We start from the raw sequence: 20,249 nt of genomic DNA, 5'->3' as shown, positions 1-20,249 counted from the left end.
GGTAGGAGCCTCTATTGTGGTTTTCAAGGGAAGGCAAGGCCGAGGCAGGGTCAGTTGCTGAGCAGGCTTAGCATTGGACAGTTTTGAATAATTTCCACAGGCTTCAAGCTGTAGGGGTGGTTTCTCACGGTCTAGTACCTGGTCCAGGGGTGATTTAGGTCAGAGAGGTAGTGTCCTGTCCCAGACTACAGGAGCCTGATTGAAGGAGGTGGTGGGGGTGTGGACTAGGGATTGGCCAGTTTGCATATCGGGGTCCTACTCTCCAGCAAGTCCTTTGCGATCTCTAGGAATTAGCTACCCCTGGGAGGGGAAGGCCCTCCCTGCATCCATGAGGCCTCGGGATGTCAAAACATCATCAAACAAAAACACAGGATTAATCTGGAAGGAGAATCCACTGAGCTGAGATTTGGAGAGGAAGTCAAGGCTCTGGAGGCCCAGAGCAGGATCTTGATTGACACTGACCCGGAAAACCAAGGCTGATCCCATGCGGCCTATCCCTCAAAGAGCAGTGGGGAGAAGTAAAGGAAAACCTGTGTGTTGAGTTTCTGCTGTTGCCAGGCATTCTCTTTAGCTTTCACAGATAATCGTGTCTATTCCTTATAACTGCCTGTGAGCAAAATATGCTTACCCTCATTTAAAATCCAGAGAAACCAAGCTCAGAGAGTTTAATTAACTTTGTGTTATGGGAAGAGCCACACTGCCATCTCAGAGCATGCGAACCCCTGGGGTGGCTAGAATCCTATAAGATGCTTTTCATGCCTTTCTTTCAAAATGAAATATTCCACCTGCTGGAAAATTCTATAATAAATCTATACAACCAGGATGTCCTATGTGGCGACTCCTGTATCCTGGCAGCCTTTTAGGAAAATTGGAAATCTGTGTCTGGCCTGGTCAAGTGTTTATGCACAGGCAGTGCTGCTTGGTGCTGTGCTCAGGATGAAGTCCCTTGAATTGGTGGAAATGCAGGCAGGGGAGGGCTTGGCCCAAGAGGAGGCTGGGTGGGCTGTGGCCCTGGGCCTCTGTGCAGAAACCCATTGAGGTGAGAAGTCATAAGGGCTAGTGCTACAGGGATCCACCATCTCAGAGGAGGACTCACAAATTCTGAACAGCTTCCCCCCAAAATAAACATATCCAAGTCATGAAGGAATTTGATTGCCATGCTAATTTATGCAAGTAATTTTCATGCATCTTCAAATTCCATCTAACTTTATAAATCCAATTGGAACTAGGTGGTTATTAGGAATAATTATTCTTTATTAATGATAATTAGGTTAATTAGTTGTTCATGCATCATCATTGTAAGTACTAATCATATTAAATAGTTGTTTAGTCACTGTAGTATTACAGGGATCAAATGTTGTTTTATTTATAATTGGACTGATTGGCTAATTAATAAGTGGTTCATTACTTAGTTGTTTTCATTACTAATAATGAAAAGCCATGTATTTTGTTGTTAACATTTATGTCTATTGACTAATTTGTTACTCATTAATAATTAGATGAATTGGTTGTTTAGATATTTTGTTAATGATTAAAGGAGAAGAAAGAGAAGTCACATTTGTGAATTCCTCCGGTGTTCTGAGCTAGTTCACACTTCTTTAATCCACACATACTGATTGGAGGAAGGGGCCCCCAACCATTTTATGGCAGCTGAAGATGAAGGCTCTGAGAGGCGAAATCCACTGTCCAAGTCTATGGATGTAGTATGAGGCCACCTGGGATTTGACCCAAGCCATCCTCAACCAAAGTCCTAGATTTCCTTTCACATCAGTTTCTACCTGTCTGTTCCCAGGCCCGCACGGGAGGAGTGACTTGCCTGCAGCACCCACCAGTGTTCCTGACGGTGCCGCTTCTCGCGATTTGTTCTCAACCTTCCTGTAGTCCCATTCTTCCTTGAAAGACGGGAAACTCGAATATCTTTGTCTATAAAAGGACAATAATGTGTAGAATCTTTGGCTTTCTAGAAGTTTCTTTTTCCGTTTTCTTTCTTTTTTTTTTTTTTTGTGGGAGGAAGTGGAGAGGAAATGGGGCTTTCTAGTCCTAGAAACCCAAATGCCATTCAAGTATATACAGAAAAAAATAGAAAACCAGTTCAATGTTGCTTTCTTATGATTTTGCAATTAATTAGTCTTCTGGTTTCATCGGGAAGCTTACCAATGAGGTAACTCCAATGGCTATTCTGTTTGAGGTATTGTTCAACTTAATTTCCAAGAGAAAAAACAGACATGAAATGAGGGTACTGATTAATCAGAAGGCCAAGGAAGGTTGGTCCAAATTCAACAGTAGCTATTGAACCTCATGATTAGGTCCCCCAAGGCCATGGAAGATGCTGAAGCGCCATTATGTCATCCAAGAAAGCTGAGATGATGTTGGGCCTCTGTTACAGAGTGTTCTCTTATCTGGAAAATGCAAGAGCTTTCTGGAATCCCTCAGCAAACAGCAACACGGGTAGACCAGCACTCTGTTTACATTCACAGTTACCCTCCCCAGAAATCTCTCTCTCTCTCTCTCTCTCAGGCCCTGCAGATCTTTTAACCAAACACATCAAATAGATAAAACTTGAATCCATCATCCCCTACACCAAACCCCCACACCTGCCACTCCCCTGCAGAATCCAAACCCACACACCGGCCACTCCCTGCAGAATCCAAACCCACACACCTGCCCACTCCCCTGCAGAATCCAAACCCACACACTTGCCCACTCCCCTGCAGAATCCGAACCCACACACCTGCCACTCCCCTGCAGAATTCCAACCCACACACCTGCCCACTCCCCTGCAGAATCCAAACCCACACACCTGCCACTCCCTTGCAGAATTCAAACCCACACACCTGCCCACTCCCCTGCAGAATCCGAACCCACACACCTGCCCACTCCCCTGCAGAATTCCAACCCACACACCTGCCCACTCCCCTGCAGAATCCGAACCCACACACCTGCCCACTCCCCTGCAGAATTCCAACCCACACACCTGCCCACTCCCCTGCAGAATCCGAACCCACACACCTGCCCACTCCCCTCCTCCTTTGAGGTTTCAGGTTGAGTCCCAGTCCCAGTCCAGCTGGTCCCTGCCTGACCACTGAGCTCTGGCTTAGACCTGCCCCTGGTCTGTCTGCATCACTCCCCCATCACCTTCCTCCAGTGCCGGCCCTGGCTGCATTCTGCCTGCTTTCATAGTTGACTATCTCATGGTCTCATCTTGGAAAATTTCATCTTACCATTGGCTGCTAGGGACACTAGAAATGTGTCTTTCTAAGCGTAAGTCTTTTTGTGTCACTCTTTTAGGCCACCTCGATTATTTCTGTGCTCCCTCAAAGACAAAGCCTTATCTTTCCTGCACCAGGGGTGCCTCTCTTCCTCCCTCCCCCTGCCCCCCAGCCGTGGCTCAGCCGCCCCATCGTCCTGTGGCTTCCTTTTTCTCCTACTCCACTGCCCTCTGCACACCAAGCTCACCCCACTTTTTGAGATGCTCCTGATTTCTCCACATGCCTGCCTCTGAGCTCCGTGGCCTTCCAGCACCTCTTTTGTCTCTGTTTTCATTCAGTTCAACAGGTATCTCATGAATCCTGCTACATGCCGGAAGCCATGGTTTTTATACAAAACAATTCTGCAAAGAAAGTATTTTTGTACCTACTGTATATTTTTAGAAACCAAATCCCTTGCCTAAGTCACACAGCTGCTCAAAATATAACCCTGCCTTTGAATCCCAAGCCCTCTGATGCTTTTCCCGGGAGACCAGAGGCCTGTGTTTTATTCGTCTTACTAGTCTGTAATTTTCTGGCGTGGAGGACTGAGTTGTCTTAAGACCCCAGAGAGAACACAGTGGTACCTCATAGCATTGGCTGCAGGGAGGAGCCCTGCCCACCACCATGCTGGGTCTCCAGGGATAACTTCTCCCAGGTGTTCTGGGATAGTGCAGGTCCCTGGCTTTAAGGCTCAAAGCTGTGCCTGCCCACTGCCCCTCTCCTTTAAATCCATCACCCACAGCCTGTCACATATCGACACTCAACTCTTCCATCCGAGGTGTGAATCTTCCCAGACCCCGAGTGCAGGGATTTGCGCATGGGCAGGTGCCTTGCAGTAATATGGACAAAGTCCTTGCAGGATGCCAGGGGAATAGTCTGTGCTTCAGGAAGTTAAATTTCCTCCCTTCCCTTTGGGGGAGTGGTAAAGTAGAAATAGCTATCCCAGCCGTGGGCTGAAAGGCCCTTGAGTCCATGGTCCTGCCCACCCTCCCTCCTCCACCAGCCCTCCCCACGGCTGGCCTGAGGCTGTGTCATAAACAAAGCGGACCTATCTGATAATCAGGACAAGGCTGACTGTAACCCCCAGGGCGAGGCGGCTGCTCTCTTTAGAGTTTCTGCCACCACTGTGTGGCTCTCTGTGGCCATTGGAAGGCAGAACATGGTCCAGGGGCAGACTGGCCACAACTGCATCCCGAGGGCTGTTTCCTCTTGTGACTGCACCCAGCATTTCCCACCTGGACTTGTGCGCAGGTCCCCTGTAAACTGGAAAAGGGGCTGGAAGCAGGTCACCTCACCCTTTTTGTGATCCCTCTTTGAAGAGGTTTCCAGACTCTGACAGTTGCTGCTTCCAGCTGCTTCTGGAAGTGGCTACTGCAGTGGCTAGGTTTAACGACTAGGTAGGATTTCACTCTCATTCCTAAGTGTACAGCACCAAACAAGCAGACAGTTATTCAGCCTCTACTGTGTGCATAGCATGGAACCAGGTGCTGTGGTCTTACCAAGGAGATAGGCTTTGAGATCTTCAAACCCACATTTCAGGCCCTAAGTTCTAGTCCCCCTTAGCATGCAAAGAGTCTTTTAGGAGATCACATTGTGTTAAAGGGAGGAAAGGGGCTGTAACAGGAGGGTGAGACCCATGCCCCCGAGTGGGGACTGTGCAGACAGTTTGCAAGCCTGGGGTGCTGCGCTTGGGAGGAGGGAAGGGATCAGGGTGCTGTATCCACATATGAGCCTTATCTAATATCACTTCATCTTCCTCCTCTGTAAAGTGGTATGAAGAAGCCCAGCCTCCCATGACCAGAGGGAGGGCTAGAATTAGGCGGTGTATGAAGCACAGGCAAAGCAAACGCTGAATGGAGGTGGCCGAGCCCCTTGTCCTGCCTGTCTGGTTTCTTCTCCCTCCTGGGTTGTGTTTCTTCCTGGGCTGTTCTGCTCACAGCCTCATCAGCAGTGCTAGAGGTGGTGATGGTGGAGTATGAAGCTGGCATAGACCAGTCATACCCAACCCAGCAGCTCATCAGAATTATTTGGTGTCTCAAAAGTCACTGACCTTTGAAGCCTGTCCCCGATCTGCGGCCTCTGAATCTAAACGATTCTGTGTATTTGCATGTGTGACAGGTTCTCCAGATGTGTCTGCAGCAGCCAGAGTTGATGGCCGTGTGACCTCAGGAGGGTCCTCACCCTCTCTAGGCCCAGTTCTCTTCACTGTCAGACAAGGAGGTTTCATTTCCACTAGGTGAATACTGAAGAGCCATCGCCTCTAACATGCCGTGAGACTCCAGAACTAGCGAGCAGCAGCAGGGGTGATTGCAAGGGCCAGAGCAAAGGGCTGGTCAGGGGCCGCCTTCCTGGGCTCACTGTTTTGAAAAAGCGCAGAACACTCCAGAGACCATCAGCATCCTTGGAAATTTAAGGAGGGAAGAGAACTGAATTGCTCATTCAAACTGCCAACAAAGAGACTCCTGTGTGGTCGGGAATGGCCCTCCGATATACTCTGTGGGCTTGGGGTGCTGTGGGGCCCTCAAAGACCATGTTGAGGTAAAAACAGATCACCTGTCACCCCTGTAACCCCAGCACTTTGGGGGGCTGAAGCAGAGGATTGCTTGAGCCCAGGAGTTCTGTGCAATATAGCAAGACCCTGTCTCTACAAAATATAAAATTAGACAGGCATGGTAGCAGGTGCCTGTAGTCCCAGCTACTCAAGAGGCTGAGGCGGGAGGATCACTTGAGCCCAGGAATTGGAGGCTGCAGTGAGCTATGATGACACCACTGCACTCCAGCCTGGGCAACAGAGCAAGACCCTATCTCAGAAAAAAGATTGCCTGGCATGTGCCTCTGGAGTGTGTGGGAGCTCTGAGTGTCACTGCAGGCGCGAGCAGCCCGTGGAGGCAGTAAGGCTAGCCGAAATTAGAGCGGGACCCAGAGGCTTCTTTAAGGCTTTCCAGCAGCCCTTGTCCATTAGGGAGCACCCAGATTGGAACATGCCCAGGGCACCCCGCAGCCCTGCCTGCCCCTCCGTTGCTCCAGCCGTGAACCAATGTCTTCGATGACGGAAGATGCTACCCCGCAAGACTTGACAGCACTGAGCGAGCCGCTGAGAAAACTAGGTCCAGGTGTCCCCAAGTCCTGTTCAGTAAATGGTCCCGTCTGCGCCTGCTTTTTGACTCACGGGTGCCCCCAGAGGGAGAAAGGGGAACAGTTCACCGATGCGGCAACCTCTGCCATTTTTTGGTGTTTCTCGCCCTCTAGTGGCCATGCCGTGTTGTTCTTTCTGAACGCAAACCTAGACTTGCTCAAGCATTTACTGAGCGCCTGCTGGATGCCACCCCCTGGGATAATCACTGTGTGAGGTGCAGAGGGAACAAGAGGGGCCTGTCCTCGAGGGTCTGTGGGTCAGATCAGCACAGTTAAGTTGGTCTTGAGCGTGGAGCAGGGAGAGATTAATTCCCCTGGGGAATTTGGAGACCATCTCAGAAAGGTGGAGATGGCTCAGTAGGGAGGTGTGGGAGGTGGGGAGGGAGTATTCAGAGGGAAACTTGAGCTAGAAAAGTCATCTGTACCTCCAGGAAGTTGTGTGGAGCAGTGATCGGTGGTGCTGGAGCTGAGGGAGGAGGGCGTGGGGAACTCACTTGGGAGAGTGCTACCCTTTATCAGAGCCACTGATTTTCTAAGGTGGCTCAGCTGTGGGTCACTGGCTGTTGTAAAATGAGGGCGTCCCTGCGTGAGGCTGTCAGGAACCTGCATATGTGCAGAACGCCACATCCACACTCCCTCCTGGGTCCTGGGGTTGTATGATTCCAGCTGGCCCCTGCTTATAACCCCATGTCCACCCTTCCTCCCTCCGGTCTCCCCAGACCACAGGCTGCTTTCCTGGGCACGCGTGTGACCACACACGTCTTCTCGTGCTCCTTCAGTTACTTCCAGGACCTTCACGGCGATGTTGCTCCTTCTCACCCTGACAGCCCATCACCTCTGAGGTCCTGGCTCAGCCTCCATCTGCCCTGTGCAGGCCCACACTGTCTTCATGTGGCACTGTTGGCTGTCATTCAAAATGCAATACCTTGAACAGCAGCCGGCTGTTATGAACGCAGCCCACCTGCTTTCTTGGCCTGATCTGTTGTTTATTTCTCTGGCTTTCTTTAGGACTCAGGCACCTTCTCTGCCTGCTTGCTGTCATCCCTCCAGATGCATAGCATCACTCCCAGGTACAAGGACCACCTGGTGTCCCAGGACCCCTGGACCTGGATCTGTGCTCATAAGTTTAGTTGTACCATTAGTCTCATTAGTCTTTTCATTTGTTTTTTGGCGGTTTTTTTTTTTTTTTTAATAGAGACAGGGTGTTGCTCTGCACCCAGGCCAGAGTGCAATGCATGATCACAGCTCACTGCAGCCCCAAGCTCCCAGCCCCAAACAATCCTCCTGCCTCAGCCTCCTGAGTAGCTGGGACTACAGATGAGAGCCCCTATGCCCAATTAATTTTTATTTTTTATTTCTGGAGAGATAGGATCTTGCTATTTTACCCAGTCTTGTCTCAAACTCCTGGCCTCTAGCAATCCTCCTGCCTCAGCCTTCCAAAGTGCTGGGATTACAGTTGTAAGCCACCATGCCTGGCCCTTTTCTACCATAATTATATGCCTACATGTTTTTCCCCTCCCCGACCCTCCCCCTCAACCAAGACAGGAGCCTGGAAACAGGTCTTAACGGGTTTCTGTTTGCTAACAGTACCTGCTTCTGTTCCTGGCCCTTGAAGATGCCCACAAGTTTAAGTGTAGGCCACAAATGATTTAAATAACATATGAGTCTACATCTGGCAAGTGGCTGTGAGGACTGATCCCTGTAGAATCACAAGAGAACCTTCACAAGTACAGATGCGAGACCCACTCACCCCAAACCTGTACAACCAGAAGGCCTGGGCGTGAGATCTCCTTACTCACCCCTGGCAATTCTGACCCTGGTGCCAGTTCTGCTCCATGACTCATGATTGGGAAGCGTTCTTCTGGAAGGCCTTTATGTGTGTGTCAGAGTGTGTGTGTGTGTGCGCGCGTGTGTGTATCTGCACACGTGCACACACATGTCTATTTACATTAAATGCTCAAACATTTTAAGTATATAGCAGAATAGATAATACTACAGACAATGGAACAGCCATCACCCAAATACGAAATGTTAGCATTTTGCAAAGTTTTGTTCAAGTCTTTTCTTTTTGTTTTTGCCTATTTTTGTTTGAAAATTCAGGCATTATAAATAAAGTAAAATCCCACCTCATCCTCCTGTCCCCTTCCCTTTGCCTCTGTCAAATGCCCAGTGTCCTTAGGAGGCTGGTCTGGGCCCATCTGTAACCCACCTGATGCTCTTTCTCCACAGGGCCCTCCAGGACCACCTGGTGTCCCAGGCCCCCCAGGACCGGGAGGTTCTCCGGTAAGACTGCCTTTGATTTTCTACAAGCGCACTTAGATGGTGGTTTCCTGACCTGTGGGAACCGGGGACATCTTTGTGAATGGCCTCTTGTCTTTTATCTGCCCAAGTCCAGTACAAAAACACACACAGGAGGACCCCGACACATAGCCGCCCCCACCAGGCTCTGGACTCTCAGACCTTCAGAAGCTTTGGGTTAGAGCATCACTGGAGCTCATGTGGCACTTTGGTGGCTGCCTCCAGAGTCTGGCATGTAGAAGGCATGTTAGCCTGGGGTTGCCCATTCAGGTGTCTTTCTGTAGTTGTGATTTGGCTTTGAGGCAAAACAGGACCCAGGCAAGCATTTGCCAGCGTTTCCCCTCCCATCTTTCGGGGGCTGCTGAAAAAGTATCCTGAAAGTAGACATGGGGGAGGGGGAGAATCGATACCACCCAATGAGTGGGGCAGGCCCCGCCATCAGCAGAGGGAGGCAGCTTCCTCTGTTCCAGCGGGCGGCAGTGGATAGGAAGGAGGTCCTGACTGCAGACCACATAAGCCTTGGACATGTTAACCGCAGACGTACTCCGTATTTCACAGCAGATGACCAAGATCAACGGTGGCTCCGGGGTTCCCTCCTTAGACCCGGACAGAGGCCTGGGCCTGTGCCAGGAAAGAGGTTGAGTCATTGATCTGATCTCCGAACAGGTCAGGCTAACGGTGTCCCTGTGGTCCCCTTTCAGGGTCTGCCTGGAGAGATCGGCTTCCCGGGAAAGACTGGGCCTCCTGGACCCACGGTGAGTGTCTGGGAACCTCTTCCTGCTCCCCTCCTCCCTCTCCCCATTGCTCTGCGGGCAGCACTGAGCCCTTGCAGCTGGCCAGGACCACTTTCCTAGAGCTGAGGACTCGTTGGCCAGCAAGGTCTGCAGCCCTGGCACTCAGCCTGGGTCTTCCTTCTGTGGCGGCTCCCTTATGCTAGTGCCCCATCTGCTGGGAACACTCCCTATGTGCTCTGGCCAGGGTGTGGATTCGGGCCACTGTCCCCAGGCCACTGCCGTTTCTCTTTTCACCAAAAGACACATTCAAGAGTCCTTTGCTGCTGAAGGCATGACCACTTGTCCTTGAGAAATACCCAGAGGAGACCAGAAGCAATGGGTGGGGAGCTTTGGGGCAGCCCTTCCCATATAATCCTGATCATGTTTTCTCCCTTGCAAACTGAGAGACCCTGGGGCTCTCAGGGGGCACATGGAGCTTAGAAAACATTAACGTTGCCAGGTGCAGTGGCTCACACCTGTAATCCCAGTACTTTGGGAGGCCGAGGCAGGCAAACAACCTGAGGTCGGGAGTTTGAGACCAGCCTGACCAGCATGGGGAAACCTCATTTCTACTAAAAATACAAAAATTAGCTGGGCATGGTGGCGTGTGCCTGTAATGGCAGCTACTCGGGAGGCTGAGGCAGGAGTATTGCTTGAACCCGGGGGGCAGAGGTTGCTGTGAGACAAGATTGCACCATTGCACTCCAGCCTGGGCAACAAGAGTGAAACACTGTGAAAAGAAAAGAAAAGAAGAAAAGAGAAAAGAGGGAAAGAAAGAAAAAGAGAGAAAGAAAGAAAGAAAACATGAATGTCTCCCTATATAGGAGGGTCTCAGGAGTTAAAGTTGGCTTGCAGCTCTTCACGACAGGATGATGGATAGTGTGGGCTGAGACCTGGGTAGATCTCATGATCTGCCCACAAGGAGGCCTCTGGGCCACCTTAAAGGGATTTTCTTACAGCTGGTTCTCCATCAGTGAGCCCTGATGGGGAAGGCCCCAGATAGGAGGATCCTGATGCTGGAGGAGGGGTGAAGCGGAGGTGAAGTGGGTTGAGTCACACATAGGCCAGTTCTCCCCACTTCTCCACAGAGCACAGATCTATGGGTGAATGTGGATCCAGGAGCCCAGAGGACCTATGCTCGCTGCAGGACCAGCACCCCGGCTCTGTTGCGTTCCAGTGAAGCATGCCGAAGGGCACTGGATGTGAATTAAGTGCTGCGCTGGGCACTCAGGTGAACTGATCGCCTGTGGAAGGAACACTGCGTGAACAGCGCCATCACCGTCAAACATTTCTAAACACACAGTCAACTGCAATGCCACCAATAAACATTTTACATGAGTGACAGGATCATCGGAAAGCTCAAACACATGAGTAATCTCATCCGATCTGAAGGGCTCATCAGAAAGTATGCAGATCAGTGTGAACATTCAGAGAAGGGGAGCGTGTCAGAAGAGGAAGAAAGGCAGTGTGCGAATTTCTAGTCTGCCAAGACGTGGCTGTAGCCACAGAAGGTTTGAAGCACAGCTTCTGGCCTTGGCATTTGCTCCCGGTCAAGATCCTGCTTTCGCTGACGCAGGCAGCCTCAACGCCTCCAAAAACCCTCCCTCCTGCCTTCCTAAAGCCTTGTCTTCCAGGACACCTGCTCTGTGCACATGGGGGTGTCTTTTCACTAGTCGCCAGTCCAAGCTGGAGGCATAGGAGAGATGAATCAAATTGGGTGGCAGCAGGTTCTGTGGGTGGAAGAATCACCAGGTTATAAAAAACGTTCACTTGTGAATAGCTATGAAACAGCTATGAAAGTAATAGCACAGGAGCTATTCCACTGGGGAAATGTCTTCTCTAATGTCGGTCATGGGGAAGGGTGTGTGTGCCTGACACATCATTTTTTTTTCCCTTTAACTTTTAAGTTCCAGGGCGCATGTGCCAGATGTGTAAGCTTGTTACATAGGTAAACGTGTGCACGTGGTTTTCTGCATAGATCAACCCATCACCTGGGTATTAAGCCCAGCAGGCATTAGCTATTCTTCTTGATGCTCCGATTCCCCCCACACAATGCCTCCCCAAAACCGACAGGCCCCAGGATGTGTTGTCGGCCCCCCTGCCCCATGTGGCCTGACTCATCATTTAAGGCACAGAGGAAAAGGAGAAGATAAAGTGTCCGCTGGTGTAGTGGAGGGAGCCCTGGGGCCAAGCCAGTTAAACCGTGTGGGTCCCTATCACCAGCCCTGTGAGCTTGAGCGAGTCACTCAGCCTGCCGAGCCTTCAGCTCCTCACTGCAACCAGCCGCAATAACACCTGTGCTGCCACAGCCTGAGGACGGTGGTAGAGGAAACACCTGACATCGGAAAATATAACATGGAGCTCCTAAGTGCTGGCATTCGAAGTAACAGGCCGTCATGCCAAGTCATGCCGATAGGTTGAAGTTGTGCTTTTCTGAAGGACAAGAGGAAGGGACGATCGCAGTGGGAAGGAAGAGACAAGATGGAAAAGAGATTCTGGAGAGGAGAGAGTAGGAGCAGTGTGGATATTGTGGTCTCCAGGGCCTCTTGGAAGCTGAGGGTAGAGGTGGAACCATCAGAGCAAGATGTGTCAGATGTCCTCCCACACCCCCACCCTCCACGCATGGCCAGTGTACTGAAAATCAGACATTGCCCAGAGGGTGATACTTGCTTCGGTAGTAACAGAGGGAAACGTGGTCAGAGACCACAGTCGCTCTGGAGACAGGGCCGCGCTGATCAGAGAGTAGAGGGCTGAGCCTCCTGGATCCTGGCTGCAAAAATAAGTTATTTCAAGCCCCTGGTTTGAAATAACTTAATGTAAGCCTTTCCTAAATATGCCTTTCCTTTTTATCCTGTTTTCCCCCTTGCCCCAGGGACCCCCTGGAAAGGATGGGCTAAGTGGACCACCAGGCCTGCCAGGAACCAAGGTTGGTTACTGATGGGGTTGGCACCAGTTTGGGAACCCAAAACACAGAAAACGAAAGAGATTCTTGATTGTTGGTGAATTCTAAAACAAGTTGGTTGCCTGGGTCTTATATCAGGACTCAGCTGAAATGTTTGGATTTATGAAGTCACATGGGGGGAAAGCTCCTTATTCCTTCTCAGATAACTGCGGAAGGATTTGGAAGCTCTGGGCTTTACAATTTAGCCAGACACAGTGTTTCACAGACGTAATCCCAGCATTTCGGGATGCCTAGGCAGGAATTAGCCCGATATGGGAGTGGGCACCTGTGGTTCCCATTCACTTGGGAGGCCAAGGTGGGAGGATTGCTTGAGCCCAGGAATTCGAGGCTGCAGTGAGCTATGATTGTGCAACAGAGTGAGATGCTGTCTCAAAAAAAAAAATAAAAAAACCAAATTGATCTGTTAGAACTATGTTTCATTTATTATTTATTTATTTATTTATTTTCAAGGAGGAATACTTCCAAATACTCTTACTAACATAATAAGAGATTTCAATTTTAACAATGTCTGGTGGGGCTTGTTATGGTAGAATGATTAAGGTGAGAGTCAAGGTTAAATAGTAAACAAATGGAGAGCAAATACAGGTTTAAATGCTTTAAATGAGTTATCAGACAACCATCCAAGTATTTTAACAAATGAGCTTTATTCTTTTCTGGTGAGCTTACACAGACTCAGGTATGCACCTCAACAGTCCTTGAAAGGCAACTGTTGGATATTACGGGAAAATTTGCTGCCCTTTTCAATAAGCAGACTTAGAAGCTCAGCTTCTTTATGGCAAAATCCACACTAAGTATGGATTTAATTTAATTTTCTAGGCATTTACTGTAAATGTTGTGCACTTTTTTCTTTCCTGTCTTTTGAGACTAAGGATCGTGGCTAAGATTTTTCTAATTCTCGGAAGCACTTATGCAACATCTTCCTTTTTCTAGATCTCTCAACAAGAGTGCCAATCCTCCTCAATTATATTTTATAAATCAAAGTTACAGCTATTGAATACAGAATCTAGGAGGCTGTATGAGCGACTATGTTTGATGACCGTGGTTAGGTAATTGCAGAGTTGAACGCGTTTAAAACCACCTGAGTGCAGGTAGTTCTCTTCCTTACCAACCTGTGCCTAGTATTTGTGTGTTTAATTCAAGCATGGCCCGTCCCCTGTTAACTTTGCTGTGTATTCCTCACAGGGAGAGCCAGGAGAAAGAGGGGAAGATGGTCTTCCTGGAAAACCAGGCCTTCGGGTATGGACTTTGACTCTTTTTCTGTTATGCTTGCTATTCTAAGTGGTCTATTTGGGGTCGTGTGTGAATCTCGACTTATCGTAGCGTCTGTGTCAGCTGAGACCTTGTGGGAGATAAATCGGGTCATTGAAAAGTGGAAGGGTTAAGGGACCCAACCAGGATGGCAACACGAGGCTGGCAACAATGGAACCAACACCACCTCTAGGACAGAAGGTGCCCGAGGAGGGAGTGGTTCCTTGGAACCCAGATCTGCAGCGGGAGGAGAGAGCTCCCACTCCAGTGAGAGCCGTGGCCTTGGGAAGAAGAACATCACCACTGTCTGGCTTATCCTGGCAGGGAGGGAACAAGAGGAACAAATATACTGACAGCTCGTGCCCTCCCCCCATCGCCGCCCCCACTCTGTCTCTCTCAACTGTGTTCTACCTCCACTGCAATGCTTCTTAACGCCTTGACCCTACAGAAAGTCAGAAGGCAAGGCAAACTGGCAGATGCAATCTGTAGGGTTCAGCCTTCTCGGGCCAGCTTCTCGTGGGTAGCAAAGTGTGACTTGGACAGGGCAGCCTCTGCGAGTGGAGAGCCCCTCTGCGCCCTCTGCGAGTGGAGAGCCCCCCTGCGCCCTCTGCGAGTGGAGAGCCCCCCTGTGCCCTCTGAGAGTGGAGAGCCCCCCTGCACCCTCTGAGAGTGGAGAGCCCCCCCTGCGCCCTCTGAGAGTGGAGAGCCCCCCTGCGCCCTCTGAGAGTGGAGAGCCCCCCTGCGCCCTCTGCGAGTGGAGAGCCCCCATTGCCCTGTGTTGATGGCCACGCTTTGCCCAGGCTCCCTCCAGGAGTGACTGCTGCCCTGCGAGACTTTTCTGATGGGCTGCAGGATCATATTTTACCTCATGGCCCCTGGTTCAACGTCTCAGATTTGGCCTGGGCTCGGAATGCTGTGCACACGAAAGAGAGGGCTGGACCATGTATGTGTGGTGTGAGTGTGCATGTGTGTGTTTGTGTGTGTGTACTATGAAAACCTGTGGTTTTGAGGAGACAGTGGCCGGACAGGAGATTGTGGGGGGTTCTGCTCCTCCCACCCTCCACTTGCTATTCTAAGTGATCTCTATTCTAAGTGGGGTCTCCCGCTCTACTGAGGTATGTACTATTGAAGTGCAGTGACCGGGTCTTAGTCAACTCTGCACCTCCCACTCCCCGCCCACAGGCAGACACTGCTTAGATACGGAGTACAGGCTTGCTGGATGGAGAATGCATGAACAACTTCAGCCCGGCCAGAGCACAGGAGTGGCCTGGACCCCACATAGTGGGGGACACTGACCCTGCGGGAGGGCACACCTCAGGGCATCCCTTTGTTGGCAGGTGAAGGTGCTGGTGGGCACATCCTGGGCCCTTGTGTTCCCTATTGTTTCACTCTTTCTTAAAGTGGTCATTTTTAAAAGACCAAATTAAAATCAGGCAGAAAAAAAACACATATTAAATTGCACCCAGGGTGTCTCAAGCAAGACAGCTTGAGCCAAGTGGCTTTCTTACCAAGAGCCACTGTGAGCCTCCCACTTCCCGGATTCCAGATCCTAAGAACTCAGCCCTCACGCCCCCCATGAATGTACCAGTGTGTACCCACGGGTCCTCCCGTGGCCACCAACGGGCACGACAGCCCTTCATATTTTTAGATTCTACATTGGCATTTAAATATGTCTATACTGATTCCCATGTCACTGAAATGTGATGACATGTAATTCGCTGGGTTTTTCTTTTTTTCTTCTTTCATGCATGTCCTGAGGTGGTTGTGTGTGTAGGGGAGTGAACCACATGGTCTTAAAAGCATTCAGGCTACTTTTCAGTGTTTGATTGATTGGGCTGAAATTCTATCATTTTCCAGAAAGGATTGAAGGCGTTTGTCTAGGTTTGCTGTTCTTGACTTCACGGATTTCATGGAGTCAACCATACCTTACGGTTGTGTTTTTTCAAATTTGTGAACTGGCAAATCCTTTTGGGTTTGTACTGTATGAACTTCACCTTTCTATTCAGTAATGAAGCCATCCATTTCCATCGAGTTTCTTGTGCAGCGTTCTACAGATGAAGGGGATTGATTATGACAATTATTGGGCTGAAATTAGAGGGACCCTCTGGGATTGCTCCAGTTTTTCAATCATCTATGTGTTTTATATTTCTGATAATCACTAATGGTCGAAAGATTCAAACAGAGAAGCCTACTGCTGTATCATATGTGTCAATTTTATTCAATTTCTAAGGCTCCATGTTCAAAACATTTCTCTGATAAGTTTAAATGTGAATTCCTGCAGTCATGACGCTTTTCCAACATACTCCTAGTCCTAGAGGAGATCTAGCAGAGGTCTTGTTACTTTATTTTGACAAGGCATCAACTGAAGAGAAAAATTCTTTTCCACGCTGATGTTGACTAAGTCATGGAGGGCAGATCTGTAAGAGTCCACTTAGCGAGTAAGGATGAGCAGAGGCATCGATGTTTGAGGCTCACTTAGAGAATCTGGGAAGGTGGCATTTCACCTCCATTGTGCCTTTGGATTGGGGTTCATGACACAAATTCAGGGGGCATTTCAGATGGTCTTCAAATTTTTTTTGACCAGACTCATCCCCTTATCTTTTCTCAACATGTAAGAAGCAACTCCCACTGCAAATGTGCTACTATTCTAGCAGATTGAAAGCGACAATTTGAGTGAAGAGTATTTGCACAATTCTGGTTAGAGCAATTCTTACTAATTGTGCTTGTAAACATTGGAAATTGATGGGAGCATTGGAGTGTGTCTAGAATTTTAAGATGTGCTGGCGCCAGATGTGTGACACCAGCGTTACAGGATAAAATGCGTGCTTACACTAAGCAATGCTTTTGATTACTTTTTTTTCCTTTCTCTCTGATAAGTTGGTAATTCTGGCCTTCAGCACCAATAGAGTCTGGCGTAGCTACACAAAAAAACCTTTATAAGCCTGCATACCACCTGTTCATTCATTCTGTCGTGTGTCTGTGCATTCATGAAAAAACCACATTTCCTTATTAATATTTACACTAAAGGTTTTAGTAAATAGCATAATGAGTATTAGAAATAAATTGTCCTTCAAGAAGCTAGTTATTTTAAAGACATATGGTTGGACAAAGATGATAGTCTGTGCTCACCACCACCAGCATCACAAAGCTCTTGGCATCAGTGATTTGTAAGAACTTGGTAAGTGGAGCAGCCTGACTGATGCTCTTGGATCAGAGATAAAGCCCCTCTGGCCCTGTGTTCCCTACTTCACCCTGACCACAAAGTGCTAGTTAGGAACTGTTTGAGTTCCCCCAGGGAACTAAACCTGGGCAACATAGTGAGACCCTGCCTCAACAGAAATTTAAAAAATAAAAATCATCTGTGCAGCTGGACACAGTGGCTCACACCTATAATTCCAGCACTTCAGGAGGCTGAGAAGGGTGGATCACCTGAGGTCAGGAGTTCGAAACAAGCCTGGCCAACATGGTGAAACCCAGTCTCTACTAAAAATACAAAAATTAGCCAGATGTGGTGGCAGGTGCCTGTAATCCCAGCTACTGAGGCTGAGACAGGAGAATCCCTTGAACCTGGGAGGCAGAGGTTGCAGTGAGCCAAGATCGCACTACTGCACTCCAACCTGGGCAACAAAGAGTGAAACTCCATCTAAAAAAGAAATTCATCTATGCATGGTGGTGTGTGCCTGTAGCCCCTCTACTCAGAAGGTTGAGGTGGGACAAATTTTTGAGCCCAGGAGTTCAAGGCTGCAGTGAGCTATGACTGCACCACTGCACTCCAGCCTGGGTGACAGAGTGAGACCCTGTCTCTAAAAAACTGAAACTAAAAATAAAAGAATAAATTCTAAAGGAACAGTTCTAAGAGTTGTTTTCATTTGGGGAAAGCAAAAGTCAGTATGAGAAAGTGGATTCTGCTCTGCAAAAATGCTAAACTCCTTGGTCTTCAGAGCCCGTGACTCTTGGGCCTGTCACCATGCTGTGTATTTGAGAATTAAGGGCTCTGGCTGGCGAGTGCTGTGATGGTATGAGGACAACAGGGGAATGGCAACCATCTCTCTAAAGTAAATGGGGAATAATAGGGTGTCTTTCATTGCATTTTCAGGGAGAAGTTGGGGAGCAGGGCCTGGCAGGTCGACCTGGAGAGAAGGTCTGTTTGTTCATGCTTTTATTGATTGATTGATTGATTGTTATACACTAGGTCTTGTATAAATTATTCAGATGCCAAGAGGAATTAATCCTGGTTTTGGGGAGCTCACCATATGTCCAAGATAAACTGGGCATTAAAGAACAATTGAGCAGGTGTCATGAGTGGTGGGCTGCAGCCGCTGGGGGCAAGGTCTGCTTTGCAGACTTGGGGACTGTCAGGAAGGATGGTAAGAAGGTGACATTGTTGCTGAGTCCTAAAGAAACAGGAAGGGTTAGACACCAAGAAAGGCAACATGAGGGTTCCTGGGAAAGGAAACAGCCGAAGTAGACAAGAGCTTGGGGATGCCCCAGTGAATGAGATTCTCTCGAACTCCCCTTTCTCCACTGCATTGCTTTCCATGTGATGCCCGCTAAGCCAGAACATCTCCAGTTCCTGGAGAGCAGGAACTGAGAGCATGTGGCCTGCAGTTAGGCCCCTAGGAGAGCCTTCCTATTTATCCCTCATGAAAATTTTGTTCTCACAGGGAGAAGCAGGCCTCTCAGGGGCTCCAGGCTTCCCAGGTGTGAGAGGAGAGAAAGGAGACCAGGTAAGTGTGGCAGCTTCCCTCCTCCCACACGGGCACCTCGCCCATCCCCACAGAATGCAGCCCCTGTCCTTCGGAGGAGTGGTCATTTTGATTGGGTGAAGAGTGTATTTCCCAGTGTTGACAGGAGGGACGGGGAAGGGAAGAAGACTACTTGGGTCCCTGAGCTGAGGCAAAGGGCCATTGCTGGGGGATGTGCCTGGAAAGGGCATATTCAGATGAAACGATGGGGCTGAGGGGTGGGAGGCACCATCTGTGAGGGGACAAGTGGAGAATGAGGTGCTTCACGCCTAACTGGCAGGTCTCCCTCTGAGTTACACTTCGCTATGGCCACTTTGCTGATAAGGCAAGGACAAGTGAGAGAGAGAAATACATACATGTATATTTTTCCAAAGTCATATTGCTGTTACCTGGAAGAGGCAGGAATTCAGCTCAGCCTGGGTTCTAATGTGTTCTAATTGTATCTTTTCTTATAGGGAGAAAAAGGTGAACTGGGACTTCCAGGACTGAAAGGTGACCGAGGTGAAAAGGTAACAGCAAGTCGCTCTCATTCTGATCATCAATTATTAGTGGCTGAATTTTTCTAAAGGAAGAGTTTTTCTGCAGAATATACTGTATCTTTTTTTTTTTTTTTTTTTTTTTAATCCAGAGTCTCACTCTGTTACCCTACCTGGAGTGCAGTGGTATGATCTTAGCTCACTGCAACCTCTGCCTCCCGGGTTCAAGCAATTCTAGTGCCTTAGCTTCTCAAGTAGCTGGGATTACAGGCATGCCCCACCACACCTGGCTAATTGTTCTGTTTTTAGTGGAGACAGAGTTTCTCCATGTTAGCCAGGCTGGTCTTGAACTCCTGTGAAACTCCTGACCTCAGGTGATCTGTCCACCTTGGCTTTCCAAAGTGCTGAAATTACAGGTGTGAGCCACCATGCCTGGCCTGTACTCAATTTTTACACTTCTGCAGAATTTAGTTTAGTGCACGACTGCAAAGCTGCTTTTTGAGAAACTAATACATTAGACATAAACCTCAAACTTTATTGTTCGCAATTGTAAACTTAAAAAGAAGATAATAGTATCGGAGTTGACACCTTCATCCCACTATTCATCGTCCATCCACCCTCTTGTGCCTGCTCAAAGCACCGCCTGAGCTCCCGTCCTGTGCAGAGTGCTTTGTGCAGCCTGTTTATGTTCAACCTCTCTCTGAACACCACCGCCCCTTTCTCAGGTATAATAGATATGATTAACCCAGCTTTGAGGGCAATGGAGGTGCCAATGGAATGTGAAGTGCTGAGCAAAAACCCCGTGTGCCCTGACTCCTGTATCCTTTCCCCTGCATCGTTCATGAACCCAGAGTGTCACTGCTTGTGTGGGTGACCCTGGACCCTGAGTCAAGGCAGACTCTGTCTAAATCAAGGGGGCATGACTACATCTGCAGAGCCCTACTGTGTGCCCTGAAGTGCACAGAGAGGCTTCGTTGGCATGGTCTTCCAGGCAGATACCATGTCCATCAGGAGCAGCACAATCAAAATGGACAATGGAAGAGAATTCAGTGGCAGAGTAACTGCAGGTTGTGGACAGTGCTTAGGGAAACGGGGTGTGGCGAGGCACTCCAGGGCTAGGAAGAGCAAGAGCGGGAAGGGACAAGGGAAGGGAACTGCCCCAGAATCCAGAGACGCCGGCGGCCATAGAGGAAGGACTGTGGTCATCCTAGGCAGAAAAGCAGACGGGACCAACTTCCCATGGCCTGACACCCTCAGCGTCTCGTCCTGTCCTTCCCTGTGCTCTCCATCTCCTGCCAGACCACTGGGAACCAGCAGACAAGGTCAATGAGACCATTGAGGTTGCCTCCTGGGATAGAGAAAGG

At 49.2% G+C, this 20,249-nt stretch overlaps 1 protein-coding gene across 1 annotated transcript in view; it reads left to right on the top strand.

Moving 5' to 3' along the window:
- Positions 1 to 20,249, top strand: part of COL22A1 (collagen type XXII alpha 1 chain) — a 287,201-nt gene that overhangs the window by 149,403 nt on the left and 117,549 nt on the right. The window contains exons 23-29 of the mRNA XM_064384626.1: positions 8,613 to 8,666; positions 9,383 to 9,436; positions 12,327 to 12,380; positions 13,599 to 13,652; positions 17,761 to 17,805; positions 18,329 to 18,391; positions 18,865 to 18,918. Coding sequence (XP_064240696.1) covers positions 8,613 to 8,666; positions 9,383 to 9,436; positions 12,327 to 12,380; positions 13,599 to 13,652; positions 17,761 to 17,805; positions 18,329 to 18,391; positions 18,865 to 18,918 — 378 coding nt within the window. The remainder of the gene's footprint in view (positions 1 to 8,612; positions 8,667 to 9,382; positions 9,437 to 12,326; positions 12,381 to 13,598; positions 13,653 to 17,760; positions 17,806 to 18,328; positions 18,392 to 18,864; positions 18,919 to 20,249) is intronic.

This window comes from Aotus nancymaae, unplaced genomic scaffold (genome assembly GCF_030222135.1).
Source record: "Aotus nancymaae isolate 86718 unplaced genomic scaffold, 86718_ANA_hifiasm-v0.15.2.pri h1tg000036l, whole genome shotgun sequence".
Classification (NCBI taxonomy): Eukaryota; Metazoa; Chordata; class Mammalia; order Primates; family Aotidae; genus Aotus; species Aotus nancymaae.
Note: the sequence above shows the minus strand (reverse complement) of the source record. Positions and strands in the feature narration are given on the sequence as shown.